This window comes from Cryptosporidium ryanae (assembly GCF_009792415.1).
Source record: "Cryptosporidium ryanae isolate 45019 chromosome Unknown contig_96, whole genome shotgun sequence".
NCBI classification, from domain to species: Eukaryota; Apicomplexa; class Conoidasida; order Eucoccidiorida; family Cryptosporidiidae; genus Cryptosporidium; species Cryptosporidium ryanae.
The window spans coordinates 26,839-48,205 of NW_027125548.1; the positions used below are offsets into that span (position 1 = coordinate 26,839).

Consider the following 21,367-nt stretch of genomic DNA (forward strand, 5'->3'; position numbering starts at 1 on the left):
TATTTTTGTGGTATACAAAATATACATTTGCGACTCTTTCATTTATACGTCACTTTTCCTCTTACTTTTCCATTTGTTCCCACCTCTCCCGGACCTTGTTTAAATTTGTAACATCCAGCGACTTTGGTAGTCCTGACGAATTTGTTTGAAAGATGAAAACAGATCAGAAGAATCAAGAAAAAGGTAAAACGACAAATGAACAGAACAAAACGCAACAAGTGAAGAGAGTATCGAGATACATTATAGAAAGGATTTTCTCCAGGGACGGAATAACTCAAGTGTATTTTTTCATAATAGTATCGCTCATGTTTAACATGGGAATTGGTCTTTATTATTGCGGAAGGAACATGAATAACGACTACAATATTGTATCAAATATCATTTTCGAGGCTGAAAAGGGTGTAAACAGAAGCGAAAATTGGTACCCTAAAAGAATGAATATTCTGGAAAAAGAGCCTGAACTGAATCAGAAGCTAGAAATAATGAGTATTTACGGAAAAGAGTCGAAAAACGTAGCAGAAAAACCTGCAAAAGAGGAAAGGAACTCGGGTTTGGTTCAGCCTAGGCTCAATCTAATGCCAACATGCCTGTATTCAAAAAAGTTCCCAGAGGACCTGGGAATAAACGAGCTATTGTTTTGGAACGCATCTTCAGACAAGTACGTATACTGGAGCTATAATAACAAAAGCAATACATTTTTAATATTGACCCATGCCTGTCAGTTTTCCAGCATTTCAACTGAAAACGCTGTCTTCTCTTTTATTGGCAGAGATCAACCTATTATTGCATCTTTTAAAAGCCATATTAAAGATGCAAAGGAAGGGGAAAAAGCTCCACCTGATAAACAGATCATTGCGTTTGGGGAAAATAACCTCCCTCCGTATTGGTACATGAACTGGAGAACCCCAAACAAGGAGCTTTTCAGACCCTCGTTTCTCCCTTGTCTGGGAAGTCTGTTCACATTCAGAGATCGCGATCTCGTGAGCTTTTTTGAGACGAACAACGTCATTTACGCCTGCAGCTTTAAGGCTTATGCTGGATCACACGCGGGCTCGAGATCAGCGTTCACAAAAGATGCGAGACAAACCGTCACAGACGACGGGTATTTGGAATTAGACAACGTTCCTTTTGTTAAAATAGACAAAGGTAAGTTTCTCCTCGGAAAACCCCTCAATTTTCATCACACTAACTTACAAAGACTATTACACCTCCTTTGTGAGCGGATCTAAAAATTCACTCCTTAGACTCCATCTAAACAAGTGCATGTATGGAACTTTAAGAGAAGAAACATGGGTTATCAGCTTCTCGAACGGAGTATCTGTCTCAGAAAATACCTCTTTTTGTGAAGAAAGGTCCTCCTGGATCTCTTTTTTACAAAATCCTACTTTATTATCCAATGGCAATACTGAATCAGGAGACTGGAGATCACGTATAGAAAATGACAAATTTGTATTGTCTAAAGGGCAAATGAAAAATACGACATGCTATGAAAATTGGTGGACAACGTATGGAGGAGTGCCTTCAAGGCAATTTGTTCCTTCTGCTTAGAAAGTGTTTGTTTGTCTGCAGTTTTGCACTAAATTAAGTAGTGTATTGTTTTTGGAAGGATCAAGATTACGGTATAATAGATCGCACACAAAGCGTGTAAAAATTTGGCACACACAAATTAAGCGTAAGGTTTTTAAAACGCTTGAATAACCCATTTACTCTTTGATTTCATTGAAATGCAAAAATTCTTTGAGTGAAAAAGGAAGTCGAAATGACAGTAGCTACATCTAGTAGAAGGAACTCAAGGAGATCAAGTGTAACTTCGGAATCCGGGTTGTCGAACCACGGGGCTTCCTCCAAGCCGAAGAACTCCTATATCCAAAAGAACTCTGTGATGGGGCTTGGAGGCTTTTCTGGGGGTCAAAAGTCAAGAAACTGTGGCTTTGTGTGCAATGGTGATACTCGGACATACCTTACTCAGAACGGCGGAATGGAGGACATTGGAAGGAAGTCCAACTCAGTAGAGTGGATTCTAAATCCGAGCATCTACAACTACAAGGAGTTGAAGGGACTTATTGATTGCGAGAATGAACACCGCGGAGAGGTCTCTTTGAGGAAGTACTCCACGGGAACGTCTAAAAATTCGAATGGAAAAAGCATCCGTCAGGTCATTTCTTCCATAGTACGAGGAGGATCTTCAAAAATGAAGAGCAGGAGTGCCTCCATAGAGGCTTCAAAAGCAACTGAATTGAACAAAGATATAGAAAGTGAAGGGACTAGAATCGCAGCTGGACTTTTGGACCTCGGAAATGAGTACGACAACACGGAGGCTGGTTTGTCTTCTCCGAACTCTAATTCAGTCTCCTGTTCGCTGCGGAATGTATCTGTATATCAGGTTCGAAATGATAGAAAGCCTCTTTTTGTCACTCAATCAAGTTCCAAAAGCATCATTGATAGTTTTGGAGAAAACGACAATTCAGGTACTGAATACGCACCGAATAATAGCAAAACAGAAGCAGTTCCCATATTAACAGGAACACCTATTCAAAAGTCAATACTAACACAGAATGACGTGTTAGATCTTAGAAACAGGCTTGACAAGGTGCTCTTGACTGAGGACAACTTCATAAGATCATCCTTACACTCTTTTCAGCAGTTTGACAAGGACAAGGACGGAAATATGACTATAGATGAGTTGTTGGACCTCTTGACCACTTTAGGAGAGCATTTAGCACTCCCACCAATAAATCGAAAAATAGTAGCAAATGAGATCTCAATTAGATTAAATTCAAATATAACAGTGGACAGTAACGTCACTGAAAACAAGATGCTTATCAGTTTTCCTTTCTTCTTGAAATACTTTTTGAGTGTCTTGACCACTATCAGACAGAAACACTTTGGAATAAACAGATCCGAGAACATTCTGAAGAACAAAGCATTCAGAAAGCACTTGATTCACGAGGACGATATAAATGACCTTTACACATTTCACTATCAACTTGGAGCAGGTACTCATGGAGAGGTTTATTTAGTGACTGAAAACTATACAAGACAAAGGAGAGTTTGTAAGATTGTGGACAAAACAAGATGCAACAGAAAACTGGACGAAATTGACCAAAAGGTCGAGATACTGAAGCAACTAGATCATCCAGGTGTTATCCACACATACGAAGTATATGAGGATAAACTGAATCTCTACATTATCCAAGAATATTGTTCTGGAGGCAATTTGTTTCATTCACTGCATGATGCTATTCAAGGTGGGTTCAGGTTTTCAGAATACCATGTTTCCAGAATAATACAACAGGTACTACTTGGAATCCGCTATTTGCATCTGAAAAGAGTTTTGCACAAAAATCTCAAGCCCCAAAATGTGTTGTTAACGAACTCTTTTGGGAGTGGAAATACCTCAATTAAGCTATCCGACTTCGGGCTTTGTGAGATTTTCAACAATAGTTTAACCTTCTCAATAAATCCGTCGTCTAAGGAGAACAGTGACTTGTCTCTAGAAAGCATTGGAACTCTCGAATACAGAGCCCCTGAAATCATCAACAACCAAAGCTTTTCTTACAGCGTAGATGTTTGGGCCGCTGGAGTGATTATGTATACCATAATCACCGGATTCCATCCATTTAAAGGGAAAAATACGGAAGAGACAAGGCTAAACATCTGCAAGGGAGAGCCATGCATCGAAAAAATCACAGGAGTGTCTAGTGGCTGCAAATCTCTCTTGAAAAGAATGCTTGAGAAGAATCCGAGGGACAGAATTACCGTAGAAGAGGCTCTAAGTCATGACTGGTTTTCCATTTCATATTCAAACTTCAGTGAAGTTGAGATTGGAGCTGCCCTTTTGAGCCATTTAAGAATTTACACAAAACAGTCAGAGTTAAGACACCTTTTGATTCACATGTTGTCACACCAGCTTGCTCTCGATACTAGCCAAATTAATATGGTAACAAGCATATTCCGTTCATTGGATACCAATAATGACGGAGTACTTTCAATTCAAGAACTCGGAACGGGGCTGCAAAAGCTTGGAGTCTCCTCCAGGGAATCCTCGCTCATCTCCAAGGCTATGGACGTGGACGGAAACGGGATGATTTCCTATAGCGAATTTATTTCCGCTTGTTACATTTGGAGGCAAAATGAAATAAGACACCTTAAATCCTTTTTCATGAAAATTGACAAAGATAGTGACGGTAAAATAGACAGAAATGAGTTCAAACAACTACTTAAGGCCCAAAAGTCTAAGTTGCTTTCCAACATTACCAGGAGTTTTTCATGTATTGGGGAGGTTAATCACAGAACAATCCTCCCCTCTTCAAATCAAGGAGTCTACACCGAGTGGGACGCAGTTCTAGATGAGATAGATTCGAACAAAGACGGCCAAATTGACTGGAATGAATTCTGCAAATTCATAGTGGAGTACTTCCAAACTTCAAGAGAGACAGTTAAAGCTGCTTCCTCCTTCCCCAAAACCTGCGGCACATTCTCCACTCTTCTTCCTTCAGCTAATTAGTTTTTTGTTTGCTGTTTCGTCTTCAGCATCGTTCTTTCTTCGCTTCTTTAATTTAGACACCAAATTAATTTGCTCTTTACCCGCTCTGCATTGCTACGCCTAACTCATGTTAAGTGCGGAAATGCCACATGCAGATTTTATTTGCATGCGAGCATGTAAAATGCACCTACCTTGACGTGTTTCAGAAATGCACTCTTATAATTCTAAAAGTGTGTGAACTTGCTCATTTCCGCATTCAGCTTTATACTTTTCCTGAAATTCACCAAAAACGTTATTCTAGGGTAAATGAAGAATTTCACCAAGTTGAGTGACCTCTAGTTCCGCATGAGCACCTTTCTTTTCAGAATTAACTGCGAGAGGGAATGAAAGTCCAGGGACAAATGGATTGTTGTTTGAATCGCAGGCTATATATGGCCATCTAAACGAAACCTCCATGACTCCGGAGTGTCGGACTCTCCAAAATCTTTGAATGGTCTCGAAGAAGCCCTCTCTAAGAAGAATTTCGTCAGCTTCAGTTAACTGCAAGGTTGGATTATTCTTTATATTATATTCAGGAACCCCACTTTTTGAGCGTGCTTCCGAAAGGAGCTTGTCAAAAACACCAGAGTGCGAAAGGGGCAAGTTTCTATAGTACGATTCCAAAATCTTAATGAGTTGACCCTCCGATGGAACTGCAGCATTCAATCCATATGTTTTTGAAAACTCTATCCACGAAGCCTTAATGAAACTGATGAAGTTAAACTCGTGGAAAGCAATGCCATTGAATGAATGATTGGGAAAGACCCAGGGCAACTCCTTACTGGTACACACGAAAGGCCTCGAGAATGCAATCTCAAAGACTCTGGAAATGTCAACTATATCCCCTTCGAAAGAATCGTAAATTCTGGTTAGAACGAACCAATCGTGGAGAGATACAAATTCAGCAGCGAGTCTTGGAGTGGCCCTTACAGAAGGAAGGAATTCAAGTATCACAAGGGTCTTTATATATGGAGACACACCGCTCTCGGTATTTGGCCAAATATGTTTTGCTATAGTTTCGCACGTGGACTCTGAAATCTCTTTTTGGATGCCAGGTGAAGTCTCAATAACCGTACCTGAAATGAAGAACCTTTTTGCGAGTTGGCAAAGGAATTTCCCATAGTAATGCGTGTTCTTCTGTGGATCGTGCGGGATTTCCAAATCCAACGGCGTGGGTCCAAGTTGATTCAAAGCAGCAATCAAATCTCGCGAATTTTCGTACTCCAGCTCAGGGGCCCTATCATGGAGAGAAAAGAGCACTTTTTCGACGGTGTAGAAGGCGTCTAGAAGTTGGAATGCCTTGTAAAATTCCAAATTTTTGAAATAACGAGTAATGAATTTCGTAGACTCAGAAATATCCATGTGAGGCACATTTGAAAAGAACTGAATGCACTCATCGAGAGTAATTTGTATAAGTGAAACATAAGGTCTCGTAGAAACATTGGCAAACATGTAAAATAGCGCTGCTCTGTTTGCAATATGAACAGGGATTCTCAAGAGTTTATTCTCCTTACTAGTGAAATAACCATTCTTGGCTTCCCCAAGGAAATCAAGCAAAGGATTTATTGCACCTTGCTCCTTCGTACTCATTCCCAAGCTAGAGAGAAAGTCTGAATAGGAAATGGGATTATAATTCAACGCCGTTCCTCTTTTGTAGGCTTCTAAAGAATATAGAAGAGTATAATCCAAACTCTGAATCTTTCTTTCAATCAGAGAGCCAAATCTCTTACATTTATGAGAAAGTGAAGTGGATATATCACAAACCAGAAGTGGAAATAATCCAAACTGCCTAGAAACTATATCTTTTAGATTACTATGATCTCCGAGAAGTTCATTCAGAGACGAAGGGTTGAATTCCATCGGTGAATCAATAAGACCCTTGTTATTGCTAAACAAATCGAGGCTTGTTATATTTGAATCATACTTGGGCCAGGAACCACGAGACAATTCTCCAAGAACTGAAAAAACTTTCTCCAAAATGCGAACTAGAACGTCATTCGAAAGATCTCCAACGTCGATACTGAGCTCCAAAAGCGAATTTAATATGGTATCAGAGATGCAACTCAGAGACTCAGTTGTTTTGATTCCACAGTGTGAGATTCTGGTGAGGATTCCTGGAGTGGCAAAGTTTATAGAAGCTGGAATATCAAGAATGGCCTTATTTAGATTATGGTTAATAATGGAATTCAACGATAATAGCATAAAAAGAAGTCCATTAATGTCTACCACATAGCTTTCATAGATGAGATTGGAGGAGAATCCAAAATACGAATCAATCAACGTTCCGTCCAGCTGGGAAGTCAGTCCAAGTTCGGGAATAGTGTTAAATATCAAGGGTCTTTTGTGGAATTTTCTTAAGTTTAGACAATCCAACACCAAATTCTCTGAGCTGAATATATTAATATGAGATACGAAGAAGTGATTGCTGGATAGGGATAATATTTCTCCACTGGTCAAATGAACTCCCATTTTTCTGAGAGACATGGTTACTCGTGAAACAATGTCATCAAACTCCGCAGTAAATGAATCGTAAAGAATGCATTCCTTTAAAGCATCTAATCTCTTAACAAAGTCAAATGAGACTTTGTTTAACTTCCTTTTAGTAAGGAAACGAAGACCGCTAACAAGCATTTTTGCAGCAATAAATTGATCAATTCCCAGTAGTATGCGAATTAAAAAGGTCTTAAAATCCAGATTCCTGTTTATTCTCTCCATGGCAGATTTGAATTTATCGCCGTCTGAAGACTTGCCGAATAGTTCGTATAAATTGACCTGATTAACATCCAACACTATTATCATGAGAGAACGAAGTAAATCAACTGCAAATTTGAAGTTAGGAGTATCCAAAAAGGGGGAAATCATTTCAATATAAAGACTATCATACTGTCTCAAAGAAATATCTTCATTATTGAAGGATACTTTAAGATTTTCAAAATAAGAACTATCATCAAGGAGACCGTATGAAAGTCTTGATTCGGAGAACTTTTCATAGTCGATATAGTTTGCTTGGTCAAATACTCCAAGGATGTATTTATGAATATTTTCTGGATCTAAACCAATAAAAGGAGCCGAAATCAGATCTGGTCTATCCCGAGCCCAGGCCTCTATCACACAAGTAAAGTATTTAAATGAAGAAAAGTTGTCCAGAAGAATAGAAACATCAGGAATGGTAAAGGTGATCGCACTCCTTGGTCTTTCAGATAGGTAATTCTTCAGTTTGAGAGTCAAGTACTCCATAACGTTCTTCTTGGCTTGAGAATCAAGCGGTGAAGTTGGCCAAACCTCCTTTTTGATTTCACAAATCTTTGGTATATCATTGACCCTGTATATCGAAACGTTATCAAGTAAGTCAACAGAAGTACCAGTATTGTGTAATTCTCTGATAGAGAAGTAGCCTGTTTTTATAAGCAATTCATTTTCAAATCTACAAAAAGCTTCGGCAATATCCAAAACAACTTCTCTGTTACTCAATTTCACTAGGTCATATACAAAAGAATGGAGATCAATCGCAAGGGAGCCGACACCATTATATCTGACCATTCTAAAAATTTCCAAAATGCCACTAAAACTGTTAATTATTGAAAGAATAATCGGGTCTCTATATAACCTCTTGCTCAATCCCCAGAAGCGAATAAGCCATTCTCTGAAAAGAACTGCTCTATTTAAAATGCCAACTTCTACTCCATTCAACTCCGTAAACACAGAGTTCTCGATCAATCCAGAAGAGAAAGTCGCCTCTGTACCGAGTTCTATCGCAGAATTCATATCTTCTCTGAATAGAAATGAATTTGATCTAAGGTTATATGCAGGAAGAATTCTCCTTTGAAGAAACACATTACCTTGATCTAAGTGGGATAGATGGTCATGCGGAACATGAACCAATTCATCTTCATTAACAGATAAAAATCCACTTACCCATGGCTTTTGAAAAGAACCAGTAATGACTCCATTATACTCAGGATAAAGTTTTAAAAGCTCTTGTCTCAATTCATTATCGTTGAGAAGCTCATTTTCAATTCTTGTATTGGACAAACTCTGAGTTTTTGGTCCTATAACTGAATACTTCACTTCTTTCACAAGATCTTCCTCCTGATGAGAAACTCCGACGTAAGAGGGATCTTTGAAATCAATGCTCTTAGAAACATGGAACAATGAACTCAAAAACTTTCCAAGATTGGTCCTGGAAGAGAAAGCAACGTAAACCTGAGAACCGAAGCTTTTTCTTGCATTATCAACGAACAAGTTGTATATAACATTTATCTTTTGAATACTTAAGTCACCAAAAGAGTACTTATTGGTTGTAGATATTACTCTAAATAGGGAATTCGGAAGGGCTTCTCCCCTTGAGTTGTAATCTGCCACTCTAACAATGTTTTCCAAACTCAACAAGTTCATGTAAGGGAAGGACAAGTTTAGTTTTCTGGAATTCTTGTTTATAAGAACACTTATGAAGAACAACACAAATGAGTAAACATAATTAAAGGTTGGGACTTGTAAATAAAGAAAATCGCCTATCTGTTTTCGAATAACATCTGGAATACCAATAAGACCCCTTGCCTGATCCAAAACAACTATTCCGAAGAAAGATTCGTACCAAATTGAGCAATGAACGACATCGTTATCAAATTTTCCAAGGAACTCATTGAACTGTTCGGTAGAAACTGCTCTAAGATTGTCCAATTCAGAAGCCACATTATAGAGAGCATTTAACGATCTTCCAGAAAGCTGCTTGAGATCATTAAAAGGTAGATTAAACAAATATTTGTTTCGTGGGAGGAAGTAAGAGCCTGTGAAATCTGCAAGAATTCTTGAGAAATGTTTTGAGAACACCAGACAGAACTTATTAAATTGGAGATAATAGAGATCTTTGGCTTTATACTTTGAAATACCGTGAACCCTAACTGCATCCAGAATATTAATTCCTTTTATTACTGCACTAACCACTTCGTTTGAAGAAAAATGAGTAGAAATTACTGAATCTGAAGGGATTCCAGAGTCCCTCATAGCCAAAACGAAACTCTTTTCGACTATGGATAAAACGTTTGTCTTTGATTGATCATCCAACTTAAAGGCGAAAGGACGACAAGGCTCTGGAACTGAATCAACGGAATTCACTTCCAAATTAGAAGAACCCGGAATGCAGGTAAAGTCAAGCAACTCCAAATTAACAATTTTTGATAGTGGATTACCATATTTGAAAAATCTGAAAAAGTTTTCTGAAGACAAGAAATCATTCACGTCAACGAAACGATTAAATAGTTTGAGTTGAGTCTCTTCAATTATATATTCTGCAAGAGATTCGAAACTTGCACCTATAGAAGGAGCCTCAAAGAACGCTCTGATTGAATTTAATGATTCCAAATTGCTCCAAACATAAAGTAGATAAGTAAGATCTTTCTTTTCCAAAGTAAAATGCGAACTCAAGAATGAAGTTGATGGTATCAATGTCGTTGGATAAAATCTCGGACCAGCAGCGAAATATTCCGAAATAACTCTGAATAGATACTGAGAGAGATTGTTGGAGCTCACATCGTCAAGATTATTGTAAGTTAACTTTCCACTGGGTATCGGGATATTTGGTACTTTAAAGTTCAAATAAATTGCATGAACAGCGTTCATCATTCCAAGAGCTGAATAGGCCTCATAAACGTTAGTGTCTCCAGTAAATTCAATCGCCTTGTTTTCAGAATCCAGGAATCCAACAAGAATGACTCTAAGGTGATCTGTCCTAGAGTATCCCTTGAACTTATCAACGATACGATTGTAGAATACCTTAAATAAAGCGTTAACCTCTGTAGAAAGTTGTGCTTGATCAAATACGTCAGAAAGGAATTCAATACTTGAAAAAAGAGATCCCAGGAAGAAGTCACTCGAATAAAATCGAAGCTTATCCCAAGTATACAACCACCAATACAAAAAGAACACCGCTCTGTTTACTGCTTTAACAAGCTTACCATTTAAATAGTTTCCTGGCAAAACATAACGATAGCTGTCAGAGACCCTCTCAACGAACTTTTTAACTTCAGAATCCTGATCGTCTGAATCACCAAGCTTTACATAGGAGCAAACATCGCCTCTGCAAATAGTAGTAAGAGCAGGAGTGGTTATTTTAATTTTAGAAGAATACTTCTCCGCCAACTTGCTTAATGTTTCGAGAGGGAAATTAGAAACTGCTTCTGTATCAGACAAAGGCTGTGAAAGGAAGTAACTGTCGTGCTTTCTTAATTGTCTATTTGGATCACGTTGATAATACCCCGAGGAAATGACAGAAACGCGATTTCCAGGAGAAATAGAAAGGGAAATCTCCTCAAAAACGCCTTTTTTGCTTATTCTACATAAAGAATTTTCCTCGAGAGTATTGAGTCCAGAATGCCTGTGATTTGGATAATACGAAAGCTTTAGAGGTTCAAAATTCCCAGGCTTCAGATCCTCAATGTTAACCACATTCTTCTCAAAGAATGAAATAATTGCCAAATTACAAATATCCATGTTACCAAAAATAACATCAACTGGCGTCTCCGAGTTGTATTCATCGTAATAACTTGAAATTATCTCAACTATCTTTGTCTCAAAAAGATCCAGTATAAGATCAAGATCGTTTTTCTCAGAGACCGTTAAAGTGGCAAAACCAGGAAGATTACTGAAGATAGAAATAATCAAAGGGCGAAAATAATCCTGATAAAATCCAGAAATGCCACAATATCCACTCCATGTAAAATGCTCAGTAAGGAAATCGGGAGTCAAAGAGTTGAATCTACCAGAATTTTGTGGGGATTCAATAACCTTTCCAATAAATAGACCAGCAGAAAGGAGAATATTGCACGCTGAGGTTCTTGTAATGTACAAATTGCCATTTAAAGTCTTCAAATCTGATATTTGATTATGTTGACGCTGTGCTACCGAGAATGAACTTGAAGTGTAAAATATTGGCACATCTGGAGAAACCGAATATAAGTATTCTCTAGAATCTGCTACATAAGTATATGCGAACTCAGAGTTAAGTGAGAATACGAAAGACCACCTTTGAATCATTTCATTACGTACACTCTCTGGGAAGAAACCACCTGCCAAAGAATCTGCAATCACTACTGAAAACAAACTATGAGCCGTTGAAACATACTGAGTGCTAATTGGTAGTTCGCTTAAATTTGTTATTAAAATACTTATGGACTTTGCAAAAATAGCATAAAATCTGTTCTTCCTAATTTTGTCGGAGGCTTTAAATATTGAAAAAAAATTAACTCTAGCAGACTCCAAAAAGTGTTGACCAATGGCATAACTGAAAGAAAAGTTGTACAGATCTTTTGCCTCGTAATTAATATCGAGTCCCACCTTTTCAGAGGCATATTTAAGTGCAAATTCGACCAAGTCTCCGAATCTTAAAAGTCCAGTTTGAAAAAGATCGTTTTCCTTGACTATTGAGTGCAAAACGGTCCAACCAAAATTCACCTCATACGCTTCTGCTTTATATTTTCGATCCGATATGTCAGAAATGTCCATTATAGGTGACCCATAATAAATGTAGTCTTCCTCAAAGTGAAGTGTTATATAAGTGTCATCCACCAAATCCGTTTTTGGAATGTTCTCGATAATGAAATTGGCCAAACTTGGAGCTGAAGCACCTAAAGAAGGGGCTGATATATAGGGACTTCCCTCTCCAAAGATGTTTGAAATCAACAAAGCCATCTCATTCAGATCAATCGAAAAGTTTATGGCTAAATTATTCATACGAGGAATTCCTATTGTTGGCATCTTTCTAGGCGACGAGGCATAATATTCAGCGACAACTCTCTCTAAGTATTCAAGGAAATGTACTCTGTCATGTATTATTTCTCCACCTTTGTCTCTCTCCGCAGCTCCGGGTTTTGTTGCTGGAATTAATGGTATGAAGTTTAGATGATTTATCAAAGCAAATTGGGGTGGGGTTCCACCAACCTCTTGAAATCTGGCAATAATCCTCGTGCCTCTGTAGGCCTCTTCTAAAGTCGGAACAGAAGGAGATAAGGACCTAAGAGCATTACGTTCGTCATTAATAAATGTTTCTGCAACTATCGTAAACACAGAATCTTTCATTCTAGTCGGATGTTTGCCAGTAATATCCCACAACAAAACCCCAAGAACTAAAGGATCCTCCGAATAACCAAAAGTATTGAAAATACCCACAAGTTTACTCACACTTTGAAAATCCATAAGTAGAAGTGGATCTTTGTTTACAAAAGAAATTTTTGGAAATACGGAGTTCCACCAAACTCTAAAGGCCTGCAAGCGATTGATTATTTGTGTAGGTATAGTTACACCATTTGAACTCCCGTATGGCTTAATGCTCCCATTTGATGAGTCTAAAGTACCAATATCTAAAGCAGGACTGAAAATGCCTTCGGTGATCTTATATTTAGAGGAATCCAAAACAACGTCACCTGCTTCATTTATAGAAACCACACCAATACTTTGTAATTCGTCGCCCGTAAGTTGAAATATATAGGGAGGTAAAAGCTTTTTCTCAGTAATCATCAAAAGAGCGGCTCCCATAGAACCAGAGGAAATAGAACTCAGCTCCGTAAGAAGCGTTTGAATGGTGGATTCAATGTTGTGCAGGAGATTTTTCGCAGACTCATCACTAATTGCCTGACCCCCAAATTCCAAAAGAAGATTTCTGTACTCAAAGTTAAGTCTTTCAATTTCGGAAATGATCTCTTTAGCTCTCTGGTCATTCTGTTGGTCTCCTGTGATAGGGACGCCTGGAATATCCTCAGAAGGCCTGGAAATTGGGCCTGAGATGAGGCCCCTTCTTCTTCTAAATTGAAAACCAGATGCGAGATGATCAACCCAAGGAATTAACATAAATACTCTAATATTCTTGAGCCATGTGTTATCCTTAACATACTGAACGAAATAGCTCCCGTTAAGACCCAAGGAGAAGAAAATTTTTTGGTTTTCTAGATCAGGTGCAACTGCCCAATTCACCAAATCAATCAAAACTCTTTGTTCAGATTCTCCAATAAAGAACATCCTATTAATAAACGCTAAGGCTAACTCTGCTAAATTAATTGACGCATTTGAAATTTCATTCCCAATAACATTGTCGAAACTCGGAAGAAATGACCAAACGGTTCGCGGAACGAAGAGTTTTCCTTGTAAAATTCCGTAATTAGGAGTGGCAAATATCTGAGTTAAGTCAACATTTCTAGCAACAAGAAAGTGCTTTTCATAGAAGAAATATGACTCAAATGCCATAGAGAGCATTTCAACAAGCGTACCCTCTAAAATCAAGCTCTTGGTGTTTAAGATAAGATCACGAATTATTGATTTTGTTGGATAAGAGGTTGAAGGAATGCTTTCAAATATAGTTCTGATTTCTGTTTTATTAAATTTTGGAATTACTAAGAGTTTGTAAATAAAATAAAGTTGGATCCAGTGATAAATGTAGTCAAGTCTGTTCTCTTCAAAAGGAGACACATTAAGTGGTTTAGAGACATAAAATATAGTGTTTTTTATATTGTTAGCAAGATTTCCAAGTGTTTGTTGAGGATCAACCAGTAATTCCCAGCCTTCAAGTCCATGAACTGCGAGCTTAAATCCCTGAGAATAGAGTAATGTAGTGTAAGTGACACCATCACTTACAATATTTAATTCCAACACCTCGGGTAAGACTTGCTCTTCATATTCAATCCACTCTCCAGAAAGAACGTCAATAAGGGAATCTGAAAAGTAATCCGAACTCAAAGTTTTTCTCATTTCTGCAATAAGAGCAAACTTAGAACCATCAACACAGCCTAAAAGAATTCTATTCGCCTCTTCTGAAGTAACAAATTTCATATTGCCGTCAAAACCATGAACATTCAGCCTATTATTAATGAACGCCTGAAAAGTAAAAAGCCGTTGAGTAGATGGACTTTTGTCAAATTTATAGAAGTAGTTTTTCAAAGAAAGACCAGAAACTAATTCCTCAAAGTTGATATCAACATCAATATAATATCTTCCCTGTACATATTTGGCATAAGGGTACTCATAGAAGGCCTCTAAGAAGCTGCCTGAAGGCTCTTTTAAATTGAAATCCTCATTTGTTTCTGAATGGAATAGACCAAACTCAAAGTTTATGTAAGACTTAAACAACATTTTTAATTGTTCTGAATCCACTCCAGGTATTTGTGTGAATAAGGAAAGATCTGAATCCGCATTGAGAACCCCCCCAAGCTCATTGTACAAGGAGACTGCTGAAATATGATAAAAGCTTCCAACCCTCATCAAACACTCCTCAATGAACGCGGCTGCAAGAATAAATCTGTTTTGAACCCAATTTGGTTGGGTATTAAAAGCATAAAATACCTCATGCTTGTGTGGTTCTCTAGTTGGGATTCCGAGAGCTGGTGACTTTGGAGTAACTGTTTCAAGATAGCTCGGCTCTGGAAATTCTGGAATCGCGTAGAAAAGCTCGCGTTTTTGTTTTAAAGTCCCATCTAAAGGTGCCAATTTTTGTCTCTCGTGTTTAATAAAATGAGAAAAAAGGCTTTCTACCTTAACAGGAATATTTTTGTGCCTTTCCTGTAAAGTAGCCTTTATTGCAATACTCCACTTTATCCCTGGATGCTTATTTCTGTACCTATGTGCACCGCAAAGCTCCTCTATTGTGATAAGATCACGAACAGTACCAGTTTTGATGAGTCTTTGATTCATAACCTCCATCATCGAACAAAGACGATTCAAATGATTTGCTTTTAGACCGTTGCAGTCATTAAACAAAACCGAAATAACACGTCCCAAGTAATCAAGAGTACCTATTTCCTTCCATATTCTCACTTTACCAGATATTGGAGGTCCCTCAATATCAGTTTGACGCATCTCCACAATTGCTGACCCAGGACCGAACACATCTATAATGCTTTCCCTTCTAAATATAACTGGACCTCTCGTAGAGCAACCAATAACTTCTGCACATATTTTCTCCAATTCTTCTCTCTGAGAAGGAATTAAAGGCTCAAAATGAGTGATTCCAATCACCGCAGAGACTATTTCGGAGCACTGTTCAACTGTCCTTTCCTCTTCCAAAAGATTGAGAATAATGTAAATCATGGACATGACCTCATCTCTTGCTATAACTATTCCCATCTTCTCTTCGATCCTCTCCTTTAAAAGTTTTCCCTTTTCTCTATAAGTTGGGAGCAATCTAGACTCAAATGAATTATCCTTTGGGTATACTGAAAGATGAAAGAAACTACTTATTTCAATGGCCGACATTTGTTTAGATTTACTGTCTACTCTGTGTCTCGGTAATTGAAGAAAATAGTTTGTTAAATCCATAACTCTATTTATAACCCCATTCCTGTCTTCCATCCTACCAAGTATAACATCATTCTGCAACACAGCTCCAATAATATTCACTAACTGCGCTCTTGTTCTCATTCCACTGTAAATGTGAAGAAGTATTCTTAACATCAAACAAGAATCTTGAATCGTCACAAACTGTCCCAAAATATCACCTAGTCTTCTTGCAAAGGGCAATGCCAGTCCCACAAATTGAGATGGGGTTATTCTTATCTCACGACTTTCATACGCATCTTTTGCTGAACTGAAAAGAGACGCACATTCACTACTTTTCCTAAATGGACTTGTGGCAACTTTTGGAAAATATTTTCCGTGGTAAGGATTCAAATTCCTGTAGGTTCTTCTTTCCTTTGGATCCTGCCAGATATAGTCCTTGACTCCAGGGATGAAACTCAAAAGTTCGCTCATTGTCTCGGTGGATCTCAAAGTGTGAGATGGAGATGAAGATGTTTGTGACTTTTTGGACTTTCTCTTTTCGTATTTTTTGGATACTGAGGCTTCTTTTTCCATATCAACCTGTATTCCAACCTCTTTTTTCTTCTTGCCAGACGACTTCTTTTTCTTCTTTTTGGTGTGATCTGACTTAAAACCACCTTCTGCCGTATCACCACTGTCATCTTTACTCGATTTCTTACTAACAACTGATCCGGAATACTTGCTTTTATGCCTTGACTTTTTTGATTTTTCGGCCTCAGATACAGAAGATGAGTCTGAATCATCGTATTTCATCCCAGGTATTGGATATCTTGGTAAATTTGCTGTTTCTGGATGCCTTGTTGCTCTTTCACGATCCAATTTTGATAGTTTTTGCGTTTCTTTACCTTGTACAAACAAACCCAACCCATTCTTATGACCTAAACCGTAGAGTTCTTTGTGTTCATTCTGTGAGTAATATTTAAATCCTATAAACAAAAATATGAATATCAAAATTCTGTTAACACCGAATACACCAACAGGTGCTCTGGTGATTCTCAGAGACTTCATTTCTTAATTTAACTTATTCCAAAATTATTTCACATATACAACGTTTATCAAACTCTGAAGTATGTGTTGTTTGTCTTAAAATAACCCTTATTATTCTATTGCTTACTTTTTTACTTCAAAATTATGTTATCAATCTGCTATTTCTTCCCCTGACCAGAATTATTCAATCATAAATTGCGAATGTACCTGCTACTAATGTATCTTCTGTTTTATCTATGTGATAAAAATTAAACTTAAGTAGAGTGTATTTTTATTAACTGATTTCAAAATTATCCTCTTCCTGCCTGTATTTTCAATTATAACCTAAGACACCTCCAATTATTCCAAATAATATCCAATTTGCTTCCTTGTTCTGGTCACACTTCCATCAACTAAAAACTAAATTCTAGCTAAAAAAAAATTAAAAAAGAAGATATCTTAATTATTCTTCTCCAACTTAATGCTTACACACATTATAATTAGATACCCTTTTTCCGCCACATGTATTTTTTTAAAGTATCCTTTAACTATGTGGGGTCTGGAATCTGTGCTTCCCGCTATCATGCACATATACCGGCAATTTGTGCATGCAGTACATTGTTCCTCTAGAAATTTGTTTGCCTTCAATATAATGCATGTAAAGGTTATTATGTGTGAAGGCTTTTAGTCTTCTATTTTAAGTATTGAAATAGAGCTGGACGCTTTTTTTTGCCAATTCAATAAGAGACTTATACAACAAGAGGCCAAATTATCTAGACTAACGTCAGCACTACCGAGCTTCAGCGAGACAGTTTCCAACAAGAACACGTCCATTAGTGAGATTGAGCTGAATTTAAATTTAAACTCAAGCTTTGAAGCGTACAGATAGTCAGTTTATGAAAGCTATTTACGATTCAAAAACAAATCCTCAAGTGAATAATGAAGAACAGGAGTTAATTTAACCCTTACAGTAGAGGATTGTGATGCAAGATTACACAACTCTCATATATATGACATAAAAGCATATTTAATTTGTTTAAATTCTTGATTAATGTGACATTTCTTTGTGGAAAGCACTAGTAAGGAGAATTTTATTGCTTATACTAATTCCACACACACACAAAATATTCTGCTGGAGGAAAGAAGCAAAAGCACATGATATTTCTGACTTCGGAATGAATATATAAGTACCGAACGAGAACAAATTAGTTTTATTCGTATTTCTCTTCAGATTACGTTATTTAAACGATATCTTTCGAGTAAGAATTGAGTTAGAGCATTTGGCGGTATTCGTTAAACAGTTTATATCCAACTGATTATTATTTGAATCTCACATAAAAAACTTCAAACACCCAACGTATCGGATGAACAGGAATTTAGTGAAAAAATTAGAACCGAATAATAAGCATGTGGAGAATTCATTCTCTCAAATTGTTCTTCATTATTTAAACTACATTTAGCAAACGCAAAAATGTCTTTCTTTCACCAACCACCAATGTCTCAATCCCCTTAATATTTATTTTGTCCGCTGAAAATTATCATGTGCCAGCTACTAACATCTAAATCATAAGCCACATTTTTATAACCTGTATATTTAAATAATAAATTAAATATGTTTACGAATAGCCCACACTTTTTCATATACATGTTTATTTGCTTTTTTTTTTACTGATAATTGAAGATTCGGCCGCCTCTGGAGCATGGCCGCCTAAATTAATTGTCTAATTAAAAGATCTCAAATGTTCACCAATTTGTACTTTTATTTTTTTTTTGTGGAATTCACTGTTGAAGTTTTTACTCATTTCACTTAACGTTAATTTTGTTTTTATCTGATATATTTTACATTCAGACACATTCTTACATTAGATTTTTACTTTTAAGAGATGCGTGTGTACTCAATCTTCGCACTACTTTTGTTATTTACCGTCGCCACAAACGCGTTGAGAATCAGAAATGGTAATGTGAGTGATGGCAATCAATTAGAGCCACAAAGTGATTCCGAACAAGACAGAAGTGACCCTAACGAAGGTGATAATGATGGTAACAATAAAAATCATGATATTAGTGGTTCGGAAACAACCAGTACTACCACTCCTTCACCAAAAAAACCAAGTTCTCCTTCACTTAAGGAAAGACTTCTTAAGTTCTTTGGAATGTCAGGATCTGATTCCTCTAGGAAGGATGGTGAAAGAGATGACAGCAAATCCAGAAACGAGGATCAAGGCCAATCTGGTGAGGGAGGTAAAAGTCAATCCGGAAACGAGAGTGAGGGCCAATCTGATAAGGAAGATAAAAGTCAATCCAGAAACGAGAGTGGGGACCAATCTGATGAGGAAGATAAAAGTCAATCCAGAAACGAGAGTGAGGGCCAATCTGATAAGGAAGATAAAAGTCAATCCAGAAACGAGAGTGAGAACCAATCTGATGAGGAAGATAAAAGTCAATCCAGAAACGAGAGTGAGGGCCAATCTGATAAGGAAGATAAAAGTCAATCCAGAAACGAGAGTGAGGACCAATCTGGCGAGAGAGGTGACAGTCAGTCTGACAGTGAAAACTAAAATCAAGCTCTCAGAATTTCAGCAAGGCAAAAATCAATGACTTTGAAACGACTTTTTTTTTCAATCCTGACTAGAAGGTGTTTCTTTCTAGGTGAAATAGGAGCGATTATTTGAAGGAGTGATCAGTTTTAGATAGAATGGAAAAGAAGTGACGTTTATTTAGAAGATAACAAAACTATTGAGATATTTAAGCTTGTTTTTTCACATATTCTTTATTGTCTATTTCTGTAACACTTTTTGTTCTTATTAAATGCATTCATTCTCCTTATTCCCCACACTTTCCGTTAATGAAGTGTATTTAGAGCACTGAACTGGATGAGCTAAGTTTTAATAAATAAAGTTCTTTATAGTGGAAACTGTATTTCAATAAGAAAAATGAATAGTGAAATATGTATATATTAAACAAATATTACGCAAAATTGAGTGAAATTTATATTTAAAAACAAGAAAATTGTGTTTATTTAAATATTAAAAACATGCTTATATAACTATTTTAAATGCAACTAAATACACGTTTTATACATATCCATGTAAACTGGAAATGAGCGGCAAAATGGAAATGTTGAGTGGGAAAGTAAATTTTAAATAAAGACCCTGGTATCTGATAATGCATTAGTAAAGATCCGTTATAACTCGTAGCTCATGCAAAAATCTGGATTTTAATTTTTGTTGGTATGAGGATAATAATTATAGATTTAGATATTTTCTTTGTTCACTATTCTTGGAATTACTTTCCATTATTTCAGCGTAAATAAATATTATCGTTACCAATACTGCTTAGTATACGTAAAATACATTAAACTTTGTGAAACACACAATGAATAAATTTTTGGTTAAGCTGGCATTCTTATCAGTCCTTTTGTTTTTCCAAGCTAGTTTGATTCTTAGAGAAGCAAATGGAATAAAAATAGAACCTAGGGGAGTCAATCTGCAACCGGAAATAATAAGTCAAAGATGCATATTTGAATTACTGCAAAAGCTTACATCCTCAAATGGTAGACTGCCTCCAAAAGTAACAAGAGAGAAAATAACTATTGCTCTATCAATATGTACTGAGTCTTTTAGCAATGTAGTATATCCATCTGTGATAGAAGAAACAATATACTTAACATTGGGACAATATGGACATATATCTCAAGTAGACATTAATAAAACGTTGGATTTCATAAATGATATACAAACTAAAGTAGATTCTGAGGTTAAATCATATTCTCATATTTACGAACTGGCACAGTCTAGGGTTTTTTGCAATGTATATGAGAATTTTCTACTGCTAACTCTTAATAAAGATTACTTCAATTCCTTTCTGCCAGAAGATAGCGAAAGGTGTGAAGAATTGCTAAAGAGGATTAGACAAAACGCTTTCTATTCTTATTGGAAAAGAGGAGGAGTAGTTGTGGATCAGGCGCAACCAGTTGTAGATGATGTAGTTCCCAAAGATCCACCTGTAACTGCTTATTATTCTCAGGCAACAACTCACAGTACCACTACCACTACTACTACTACCACTACTACTACTACCACTACCACTTTTGCTCCAGTTCCTGTAATCACTCCAACTATTTCAGAGAACGAAACAGCTGAAGACTCACGTTTGCGTCATTCTTCCACGCCACCGCCATATACAGAAGCAAGCACCGATTTATCAGGGAATTCCGAGAAACCCGATGACAATCCTTTTTCAGAAAAGTTGAAAAAGGAGATGGAGCAAATGGAGAACGATCAACTTGAGGAGGAAATTAGTGAGCAAGAGGAGAAAGAGAACGGATGTTGTGCCTGTTCCTCCTGTAAGAAGTCCAAGAAGAAGAAGAACACCAATATCATTGTTATATCGGATGACGAAATCGAAAGAGAATTGGTGGATGAAAAGGAAGATTCGTGTTGTTCAGGCGGAAAAAAAGAACAAAAATAAGGATAAGAAAAAGAAAGAAACTGACGACTTATTGGAAGAGGAAGAAGTGGAGGAGATGGAAGAAGTAAAAAAAGAGAAAAAAGAATCATGTTGTGCATGTAACAAGAA

General features: G+C 37.0%; 5 protein-coding genes across 5 annotated transcripts; 4 read left to right on the forward strand and 1 right to left on the reverse strand.

The window, feature by feature from the left end:
• Positions 1–152: 152 nt before the first annotated feature.
• On the forward strand, positions 153–1,548 carry FG386_003699 (uncharacterized protein; the record flags this gene model as incomplete). Its single annotated transcript, XM_067343007.1, has 2 exons — positions 153–1,146; positions 1,199–1,548. The coding sequence occupies 2 exons, from the start codon at positions 153–155 to the stop codon at positions 1,546–1,548; spliced, it is 1,344 nt and encodes a 447-aa protein (XP_067196802.1).
• A 211-nt stretch (positions 1,549–1,759) lies between these two features.
• Positions 1,760–4,507, forward strand: FG386_003700 (protein kinase domain-containing protein; the record flags this gene model as incomplete). The annotated part of the gene is made up of 1 exon (XM_067343008.1): positions 1,760–4,507. The coding sequence occupies one exon, from the start codon at positions 1,760–1,762 to the stop codon at positions 4,505–4,507; it is 2,748 nt and encodes a 915-aa protein (XP_067196803.1).
• A 276-nt stretch (positions 4,508–4,783) lies between these two features.
• FG386_003701 (uncharacterized protein) lies at positions 4,784–16,831 on the reverse strand (the record flags this gene model as incomplete). Its single annotated transcript, XM_067343009.1, has 1 exon — positions 4,784–16,831. One exon carries the CDS (start codon positions 16,829–16,831, stop codon positions 4,784–4,786), a length of 12,048 nt encoding a protein of 4,015 aa, XP_067196804.1.
• Positions 16,832–18,672: 1,841 nt separating this feature from the next.
• FG386_003702 (uncharacterized protein) lies at positions 18,673–19,347 on the forward strand (the record flags this gene model as incomplete). Its single annotated transcript, XM_067343010.1, has 1 exon — positions 18,673–19,347. The coding sequence occupies one exon, from the start codon at positions 18,673–18,675 to the stop codon at positions 19,345–19,347; it is 675 nt and encodes a 224-aa protein (XP_067196805.1).
• An 817-nt stretch (positions 19,348–20,164) lies between these two features.
• Positions 20,165–21,259, forward strand: FG386_003703 (uncharacterized protein; the record flags this gene model as incomplete). Its single annotated transcript, XM_067343011.1, has 1 exon — positions 20,165–21,259. The coding sequence occupies one exon, from the start codon at positions 20,165–20,167 to the stop codon at positions 21,257–21,259; it is 1,095 nt and encodes a 364-aa protein (XP_067196806.1).
• Positions 21,260–21,367: the final 108 nt, after the last annotated feature.